Below are 10,145 nucleotides of genomic sequence, written 5' to 3'. Positions count from 1 at the left end.
GAGTAAATCCTGGGGAACAAGCCAGTAATGAAAACCCCTCCATGACCTCTGCATCAGCTCCTGCCTCCAGATTCCTGCCCTGACTTCCTTTGATGATGAACTGTGATATAGAATTATAAGACAAATAAACTCTTTCCTCCCCTACTTGCTTTTTGATCGTGGTGTTTCGTCACAGCAATAGAAACACAAACTAATACATTCATCTTTTGTGGAAACAAAAATGAGCCTTGAATTTCACCTTGTCATAAATTACGAAGGTCTAGTGACAAACTTTCCAAATTAGTGCTTTGGGTTAATGTCATTTTCTTGCATAAAGTTTTTCTGTGACTCCCAACTGTTTATTAAACCACATCTCTTAGCCCAACATTCATTCCCTATCCAATCTCCTCCCAGCCTTTCTGGTCTTATTCCCACTATGCCCTTTCCAGGAGTTCTAAAATCATGTTTTCTTGACTCTAGTACTTCTGGATGTTAGTAGACCTTGAGCACACAGGAGGGGCGGGGCTCTATGGTCAAATGACATTACTCAAGGATCAGTTTACATTAAGTTTAAGCCAGGGTCTTTATTATGAGTTTTCAGATAGTTTACCAGTGTACAGTATGACTCTCTAAGAAGCAATCAAAGTACGAAGTCCCTTCTGAACACTTGACCATTGATGCTTCATGCCGACTCTGTGGTGGCCACTTTGAAATTCCTCTGTTCCCAGTTTGTTTCTTTTCTAACCAAACAGACCTGTTTATGATAACCTGAGGCTGTTTTGCTTTTATACATGCATGTACACACACACACACATGCACACGCACAGATAAACACATACAAGTTTTGTTGAAATGGCTCATGATCTAGACATACTCCATTCAATTTTACAGAATTTTCTATGGTGTTGTGTTTTGAGCTCACAAGAACTAGTGATGGCATACTGTAGAAATACACATTTGATGCTAGAATATATATCTGAGTAATGTTACAAAATATAGAAACTATTTATAAAATAAACCATTTTAATAATGCTCCTAGCTAATGTAAGAAAGATCCTAAACTCACGCACATGCACACTGATGCACACACACACACCTGGCAGGCACAGAGGAGTGGCAGTAGGGTAGCAGAAGGCACAAACCCTTCGTCTGCCTTTCTTCTTCATGACAACTGATTCCAGGTAATCTTTGGGACTCAAAAGAAGGTAGCTGCATTTCCAGTCTGCCTGGCTCTGTAGGTGGCACACTCTGTGGCTTGGAGGACCAGAGACAGCAGGGATCTTGGCATCACTACAACTTGGTTAAAGATCATTTGCCACAATGAGCAGCACAGAAAGCAGAAATGATATTTACCAGTGGGGAGGTGAAAAGGGGAAGAAAGTCAGGACTGTTAAACTTATGATTTGATCCTCTGGATCCAGAGGAAGCCTGAGCTGTGGGGTGAGGAAGGATGGGCAGGGCAGGTCTCTCTCCCTGCAGTGGTCCACAGGGGGCAGCTTGGCCGCTGCCTGGAAACACTCAGGACAGACATTTGCCATATGTTCTGGGTGGCAAACTACTCAACGCTTTCTTCTTAACGACAGAGGAAGCAGCTAGGAAGCGTCGATGCTGTGAATGCCCATAACTGGTACTTCCTGTGCTTCTGTGGCAGAGGACGTCCAGTGTGCAGATTGGGCCAGCAGGCTGCCGAGGGCAAACGTCACAGATGCTGAGAGAGTGAGATTTCCAGCTGGGTGCTGGAGACACCCGAGCATCATCACACCCAGAGCCATGGGGTTAGTTCATAGGAACCTCAGTCACAGGCCTGCTCCAGGCTACCCCGTTCTTCCTTCTCCATCTGTAACCAGCTCCAGTCTAGACTCTGAAAGTTAACAGGAACATTAAATACTCAGCGGCCATGGACATCTTTCCTCTTCAGGAGGCAAGCAGCACAATCTAAAAGTATGTTCATACGTTATCAGCATCAGTCCTGGCACTGGCTGGAGTTCCTGGAACTCAGTGCCTGTGGAGCGTGGAGGTCACACAGAGAGCTCACTCACACACTCTCTGCAGGAAGGTGGTACTCAGCTATGTTTCCATGCCAAGGGATGAGGCTTCCCCTTTCTCTGGTTAAAGTGCAAGCAAGTAGTGAGATGGAAGAAACAGTACCAGGAGGTAAAAAGCAGTAGGAGTTAGGGAGGCTCACACGTGACAGACACGTGAGCAGATTAGAGATGATGGCAACTGGCGGCAGGGTTTCTTCCGATTCCCCCACGTTAGAAGTGAAAGCAGGGAGTAGACAATTGCGTTAGCAAGAAAAGGCCATGTAGACACCGATCATCATTTACGCTTTATCTGAAAGCACCTGAATCACAGCTAGATTTCTTCAGGTCAGTTTCTCTGACACTGCCTGTGGCTAAACCATGAGTCCCTGAGCCGCAGGCTATGCATGACAGGTTCCTATTTTGTCACGGAGCCCAGTACTGTGCCCAACACAAACAGATGCTCTGCAGTGGTCCCAAAGATAGGGAAGGGGCTTCTGGAAACACCGCTGCCTCCTCACTGGGATTAATTCTCATAAGGAATAAGATGACGATGCACATGGCATTTCTAAGCATGAAATAATTACAAAAAACTTAAAAATGTATGTGCCAAGGCTGACACCAAGTTGCTTTCCCTCCTCCTCTCCTCTTTTGCTACAGAAAGGAAGGGAGCGGGCGAGCTTGGGTCCCCGAGGGTTGTTACCGTGAAGCTGCGGTCTTGCTCCTTCACAGTGTCTTGCAGCGTGCTCTCTAGCCGGGTGCGGAGGGCGTGTGCTTCAGCCACCAGTTCCTCACTGAAGACAAGGGTCAGATTACCAGAACAAGGTCATCAAGAGCTGACCAGAGCAAATCTCCTGCTTTCAAACATGCTAAGGAACTTGCACACTGTTCTAAAAACAGTGTAGGAAGCACTCATGTCTTGGAGCGCAGCATTGCTGGTCGGCGATTTCATGGGTCTAGTTAACCCCTTTCCAGATGCTTAAATCCCATGAGAGACAGACAACACAGCTGAACATATGGAGCAGTAAACAGATCTTCATATAGCAAAAAAACCAAAAGACTTTTTTTTTAAGGATTTGTTGTTTTATGTGCTTAGGCATTTGCCTGCATGTATGTTTGTGCATAGTGGACATGCAGTGCCCATGGAGGCCAAAAGAGGCCATTGGAATCCCTGGAATTGGTGTTACAGATGCTTGTGAATTGCCATGTGGGTGCTGGGAACTCACTCAGGTCCTCTGCAATAGCAGCCAATGCTTTTACCTGTTGTGCTGTCTTAGCTGTTTTAGCCCCAAGACTTCTTTTTGATTTACATATCACTGAATTTCTCCCCAAAGTGCCAAAATCTAAAAATGTTCCCCATCAGGCTGGAGAGATGGCTCAGAGGTTAAGAGCATTGGCACCTCTTCCAGAGGTCCTGAGTTTAATTCCCAGCAACCACATGGTGGCTCACAACCATCTGTAATGAGATCTGACACCCTCTTCTGGCGTGCAGGCATATATGCAGGCAGAACACTGTATACATGACAGATAAATTAAAAAAAAAATGTTCCCCATCAACTGTGTTCTGAGGGTTTTTTGGGGGGTTGGGGGAGTGAGCAGGAATTGAACACATCCTAGTCAAGTGCTCTGTCACTGTGCTATAGCAGCTCACAGGTTTGGGAAGGGACAACGAGTATACACTCTGCGAAGGTCTGGGGAGGCACATCTAGACTGAATAACTGGTCTGCAATCATGGACTGTCTTCATGACACGGGGGCAAGTCAAACAAACTACGTGTCCTTTTCCAACCACAGCCTGTGACACAGGGAGATAAGGGGGCTACCCCTACCCCTGCTCCTATTCACAGCCGAACCTTTCTGAGCGCTGTGGGTACCGTTGGAGGAAAAGTACCAAGACAGAGCCCCAGACTTCCCTTCTCCTTCAAATGTGACATTCTGTGTGGGAAAGAAGAGCATAGCCACAGAGCTCCTAGCTAGGCTAAAGGCTCATGTCAGCTCCAGAGATAGCTGCGAGGTCAATGAATCAGTCGTGTCTGACCTCCAGAAGCTTACGAGAGATGGAAGCATTAATTAAGACTCCATAGTAACATACAATGAAACACCAAAGACTATACACTCCCTAGGATCAAGAATAGGAGTTTTCCAAACATCTTTATTGTCGTGTAATTTATGTTATAAAGCTTGCCTGTTCACACTGTGACAACTCATGGCTTCAGCATATGGAGAGCTGCACAACCATCACTATTGATAACTACTTACAGGAAGTTTTTATCACTCCCCAAATAAACCTTATACCCTCTACCAGTCAGTTCATCCCTCCCCACGATCACTGTAGGCCATCACCCACCTCCTTCCTATGCCTAAGACAACTAGACCAACAGGAACTAGACCAACAGGAACTAGACCAACAGGCACCACATTAAGCACCTGTCATGCAAGGGGCCCAGTATGCAGAAGAAATGAACAGTGTCAGTGGAGCTGAACAAAGTAGCCCCCAAGACGGGGCCGTGAGTGGGTGTGCAGGACGGGAAGCAGCGTGCCTTGCAGGTAGAAACCACCACAAGAGACATCTGAGGAAGGAGGGTCTGTCTTGTCAGTAAGCAAATCTTTGTACTCCAGTGTGTAGTAGAATTGGTCAGAAGGAACTGCTGGGTACCACCCCAATTCAGAGGGTCTCCAGTGGGACCCCAGAGCCTGTATTGTTATTGTTGCTACTGCTGCTTCAGGGTGAACTAGACTAAGCAAGCCATTTGTAAGAGACAGCAGACTAACCTAAGAACCACACTGAGGTGTTCGCAAATGCTTTAAAGAGTTTAAACCTTGCCGGGCGGTGGTGGCACACACCTTTAATCCCAGCACTAGGGAGGCAGAGACAGGTGGATCTCTGTGAGTTTGAGGCCAGCCTGGTCTACAAAGGGAGTTCCAGGACAGGCTTCAAAGCTACAGAGAAACTCTGTCTCGAAAAAACCAAAAAAAAAAAAAAAAAAAAAAGAGTTTAAACCTTGTCTAGAATGGAGGAAAAACTCACTATTGGTTTCTGATCAAGTAACTTGGTCAGAATGTCACCCCAGGTAAACAGAAGACTTGGTTAAAAGTTAGGAGGCAGGAAGAGAAAGAGAAGCTAAAAGTGTTGCCAGGGAGGGGCTGTAGTGTCTGCCAGGAAAGAGAAAAGAAGGCCTATGGGGATGGCTCAGCAGGTAAAGGTACTTGCGGCCAAGTCTGGTGACTTGAGTCCAATCCCCAGGGTTCACATCGGGGGAGAAGGGAACCAGCTTCCACAAATGGCCCTCTGACCCTGGCGGTGTGCCTTGGCACACCCTCCCACATACAGAAATAGAAAATAAAGCAAAAATTTATTAAAAAAAAAAAAAGGAAAAGAAAAGAAGGGCTGAAAAGGAGGATGAAGGGAGGCGCTGGGTGGGAACAGCAGCCTGGTCACTCCAGATGGAGGAGCCTGGAAGGGACAAGGCCAGGGATGCAGGTGTGACAAAGAGGGCACACCTGAAGTGGTTTTTAAAGAACAATTAGCATCGATGTACAGCCTGACTAACAATTTCAAAATTCTCATTAAACAATTTGAAATCCAGCTCTTGGATAGGGAAACTGGTTAGCAAGTGACAAGGGACTGTGGGGACAGAAACATAAAACATGCCTGTGTCCATAGGACCCGGCAGACACGAAAACGAGAGGCATACAAGATCCTCAGGCGGAAGTGATTGGGGACAAGCACGCTCGCGCAGGCCTAGTCTCCCGTGTGCCCTTGAACATTATTACACTTGGCACTGTTACATAGCTTACCTTTTCTTGGCTGAGTCAGGCAAGCTGTCACAGGTACTGGACGGCTGGGACATTAGCTGACCAGGGTGACTAAGCCGAGACACATTCATGCTATCTGGGCTCCCACTGACAGGACCTCGGACTTTACTCTGAATGACAATAGAAAAAAAAAGACAGTCAATAAAATTATAGAGTCAGTGGTCTGGGGAGGTGGCTCAGTGACTACTCAGGTTCTTGTAGAGAATCTGGGTTTGGATGCTAGCACCCACACTGGCTCACAAATGTCTCTGACTGCAGTCCCAGGGGAGTCCAATCTTCTGGCCATCAGACATCTGCACAATACCCACACGCAGACACATTTACATGCACACAATCAAAAATAAAATAAATCAAAGAGAAGAGGAAGGAGCCGGGCGGTGGTGACCACCTTTAATCCCAGCACTCGGAAGGCACAGGAAGGCAGATCTCTGAGTTTGAGGCCAGCCTGGTTAAAAGTTAGGAGGCAGGAAGCAAAAGAGAAGTTAAAAGTCTTGCGAGGGAGGGGCTATAGTGTCTGCCAGGAAAGAGAAAACCTTTACAGAGCAAGTTCCAGCTGAGCCTCTAGCCACGGTTGGCCAGATATCTGCTCCCTCCATTTCTACCCTAAGCAATTCGGCGTGGAAGGTCATTCCATGCGGACCAGCTCCCACAGCTGGGGTAGCCTGCTCCCCACAGGAACCCTCAGCTCCTCTCACTGCAATGCCTGTCTCTTAGTGCTGAGACCCGACAAAGGGTGGCATTCGGTCACTAGCTACTACTTGAGTGATTTCATTAGGAAGGGGAAGAGCAAATCCTTTAGGGTTTTCCCCTATTTATAAGAATAAGGGGTGTCCCACACAAGCCAGTGTTAGTCGTGTCCAGTCTCACCCTCGACGGAACCCTAGAGCCACTGCTCCAGGTCACTCTCACCATCCAGACAGCACGCACCCTTCTGGAATGTGCTCATCACATGTAACTTGTAACTCCAAGCACTTCCAAGAAAGCTGGGGGTCCTTCCTGAATTCACAGGCCGCCATCCTGCACACTCCAGTGTTGTACATTTCTTTACTCAGTCTAGAGCGTTCTCTTCTAAGTCCTTGTCTGCAGCCCTCACCAGCCTAGAGTGAATGCCATATTCAGCCCCCACAAACCTCTGCTTCCACAGTGCTGGGCACTCAGTGGACGCAGACGGCAGAACAGGGCAGCATGTATTATCTCAGATTTCCCCTTCCCTCTCCGTTCCTACAGGAGGAACTATCCCCCAGCTCCCATCTCCGGGGAAATCTGCCGGTAATGCTCCTGACTGGGACTCCTTCAGTTCTCAGCAGTGACTGTGAACTGTGCCCTGCCACTGTGAATCTCCCAGTACGCCGTCTCCTCCCTTGGCCTATAGGGATGCTCCAGTCAAGAATCTTTACAAAGAGGCTGGAGAGATGGCTCAGTGGTTAAGATCACTGGCTGCTCTTCCACAGGACCCGGGTTCCATTCCCAGCACCCACATGATGGCTCACACCTGTCCAGCTCCAGGGCTTCTGGCACCCTCACACAAATATACATGCAGGTAAATTACCAATGAAGATAAAATAAAAATTAAAAATCTTTACACAGCACCATTTTGTATCTTGCTTCTATAATAAGTCACCTCCCTTTCTTTGCCCTTCTGGGTTGTTCTGTTATCTGAGGCCGGGTCTTACTACGTCGTCCCAGCTAGCCTTGAACTTCCTATTCCAGACTCCTGGTGCTGGCAGCACAGGTGCGCGCCACCATGCTAGGTGCTCTTTGCTCTTGAGGTTACTGATGACTGAGATTTTCTTTTGCCGTCTTCTCTTACTTCCTGGTATATTTTCAATAACAGTCCCTCTCCCAGCAGCTCCTGTATTCCAAGGCATGCTAGTAACTTTGTTCTTTCCCTTTGCCAGTGTTTCTTCCTTCTGTTTTACTTTTCCTCCTTGAGTGCCACCATAGCTGCGTTAAGACAGTGTGTACATGCCAGGCGGTGGTGGCGCATGCCTTTAATCCCAGCACTTGCGAGGCAGAGGCAGGCAGATCTCTGTGAGTTCAAGGCCAGCCTGGTCTACAAGAGGGCGTTCCAGGACAGAAACCAAAGCTACAGAGAAACCCTGTCTCGAAGACACAAAAAACAATCATGAGGGCAAAGGTAGTCTCTTCAACCAATGGTCCTGGGAGAACTAGAGATCTGTATGTAAAAAATAAAACCAGGTCCCTATGTTGCATTCTGCACACACACAAATCAACTCCAATGGATCAAAATCTCAGTTTAAGATCTGAAGTGGTGAGAGGATGGGATAAGAAGAATATTTCACAAGCACGGACAAGGGTATTTTGCAAAGTGCCAAGCTCTCAGGAAATAACAGCAATGAGTGGGCGCATGGCTTTGCACGGAACCAGAAAGTTTCAACACAGCAAAAGAAGCACCCCTCGTCTGACAGACAGTTAATAGCTAGGATACGCAAAATTGAAGACCAAGAAAACCACAATCCAGTGGGCTAGTGAATTGAACAGACAGCTGTCAAAAGATAAAATAACAAATGGCCAATAAACATACGAAGAAATGTCCCACATTACTATTAGAAAAATCAAATTAACACTACCTTGAGATTCCAACTGCCCTAGTTACAGTGGCATCAAGAAAACAAGTTATGTCAAATGCTGGCAAGGACACATACAAAAGGGAACATTTACACTCTGTGGTGGACATATGAAATAGTACTGACTACCATGAAAATCAGTGTAATGGCTCCTCAAAGAAACACGATAGACCTACCGTAAGATCCAGGATACCACTCCTCAGCATTTACCAAAGGACTCCAAATGAACATACGAAAGAGACACATTTAGTGTTATAGGACTAGTCACAGCAACACAGCTATGGAAACAACCCAGGAGTCCACAGAGAAATAGACAAAGAAGATGTGGTGCACAGACACAACGGGATTTGTTACAGCCACAAGAAGAATAAAATTATGTTTGCAGAAAAATGGGGCTGGACATAATCTTATTAAATTCGGCCATTAGAAGGACAAATATCACGTTTTCTCTCATTGGTGAATCCTGGAGTCTATATAAACACCCACACATGCCATAAAAGCAGAGGGAATGAGAAAAGTAGGAGGGCAAACAGTTAAAAACAGGAAGAATAGTGGACTACGGAGGAGGAGGTCAAAATACATTATATATTTGTATGCACCAGTCTCCACGAAACCCAATTATTATGTACAATAAGTATACACTAACTGAAAATCAGAAGTTGTGCATAAGGTCTGGCTGCAGTGCCAACAGCAGTAGAAACCTGGGTGAGGGCCAACCAGTGCTGAACAAGAGATGTCCATGTTCTAACTCCTGGAACCTACAAATATGACCGATTTGGAAAAGGGGTCTTCCAGATATAATTCTGGCTCTGACATCATCAGGTGTTTTCAAGCCAGTGACACCTCTTCATCCGCCCCTAACACCTTGACAGGATTTACAACATAGCTTCAGCTGGCCTCAACTCACCATCCTCCTGTCTCAAAAAGTGCTGGGATTATAGCACTACCTGTGTGTGCTTGTGTGAAGGCTCCCTTCAAAGAGGCCTTCCTGTCTACTCCACGTCACAAATGAGTGCCAGCTAAGGAGGCTGAGGAGCATGTGCCTCTTCAGAGAGTAGTGGCAGCACAGGGGGTGGGACCTGAGAGGCTGGGGCAGAAACCACTCACACAGGCGATCTTCAGAAGGTTCCAGAGCTCCTTCTGCCGCTTCTCCTGGAGCCGGACCACGGTCTTCTCATCCTCATTCATAAGGCTCACCACTTCTTCCACCTTGGGCAGCAACTCTAGTGCCTTCTGCTTACAAACCACAGTTTTACTGTGAAGAAGAAACGAACCACACTCCCGTGAGATCTGGGCTGGCACAGCGTTGCTCCTGACTATTAGGGATCCTACCAGCAACCAGGCTGTTTCTTCACTGTGTAGGCTAATTCCAAATCCTGTCCCGCAGCAAGAAAGGGAGCGCCTACCTGAGCTGTGTGTAAATCACTCGTACTTTTTTCTCGAAGCTTTGGATTGCCTGGAGTAGGAGCCGTACCATTTCCTGACTGTCACCGTCTGTCCTCTGGTCTGCAGAAGAGAGGGGCACAGTTCTTCCTCCTGGTCTCTGGGGGAGACCAGTGTCTCAAAGACAAGACACAATGTCCCAAGGCCACAACCACCTACCTCTCGGCTTCTCCCTTAGTCGTCTATAGAGCTCCCTCGCTTGCTCCTCTCTGGAAGAGAGAAGAGGCTAGACTCAAGGTCCACCAACGACATTTAAAGCACTGGTCTGCTAATTCTTACCAGCAGAATAGCTATTTTTT

At 47.0% G+C, this 10,145-nt stretch overlaps 1 protein-coding gene across 1 annotated transcript in view; it reads right to left on the bottom strand.

Moving 5' to 3' along the window:
• Positions 1-543: 543 nt before the first annotated feature.
• Positions 544-10,145, bottom strand: part of Ikbkb (inhibitor of nuclear factor kappa B kinase subunit beta) — a 44,546-nt gene continuing 34,944 nt past the window's right edge. The window contains exons 17-22 of the mRNA XM_057752522.1: positions 10,006-10,055; positions 9,810-9,909; positions 9,511-9,658; positions 5,798-5,925; positions 2,704-2,794; positions 544-1,840 (exon numbers count right to left, since the gene is read on the bottom strand). Of these exons, the coding sequence (XP_057608505.1) occupies positions 1,772-1,840; positions 2,704-2,794; positions 5,798-5,925; positions 9,511-9,658; positions 9,810-9,909; positions 10,006-10,055 (586 nt within the window). The 3' untranslated portion in view covers positions 544-1,771. The remainder of the gene's footprint in view (positions 1,841-2,703; positions 2,795-5,797; positions 5,926-9,510; positions 9,659-9,809; positions 9,910-10,005; positions 10,056-10,145) is intronic.

Source organism: Chionomys nivalis, chromosome 20, assembly GCF_950005125.1.
Source record: "Chionomys nivalis chromosome 20, mChiNiv1.1, whole genome shotgun sequence".
Classification (NCBI taxonomy): domain Eukaryota; kingdom Metazoa; phylum Chordata; class Mammalia; order Rodentia; family Cricetidae; genus Chionomys; species Chionomys nivalis.
The sequence above is the reverse complement of the archived record's forward strand: the minus strand, read 5'-3'. Positions and strand labels throughout refer to the sequence as shown.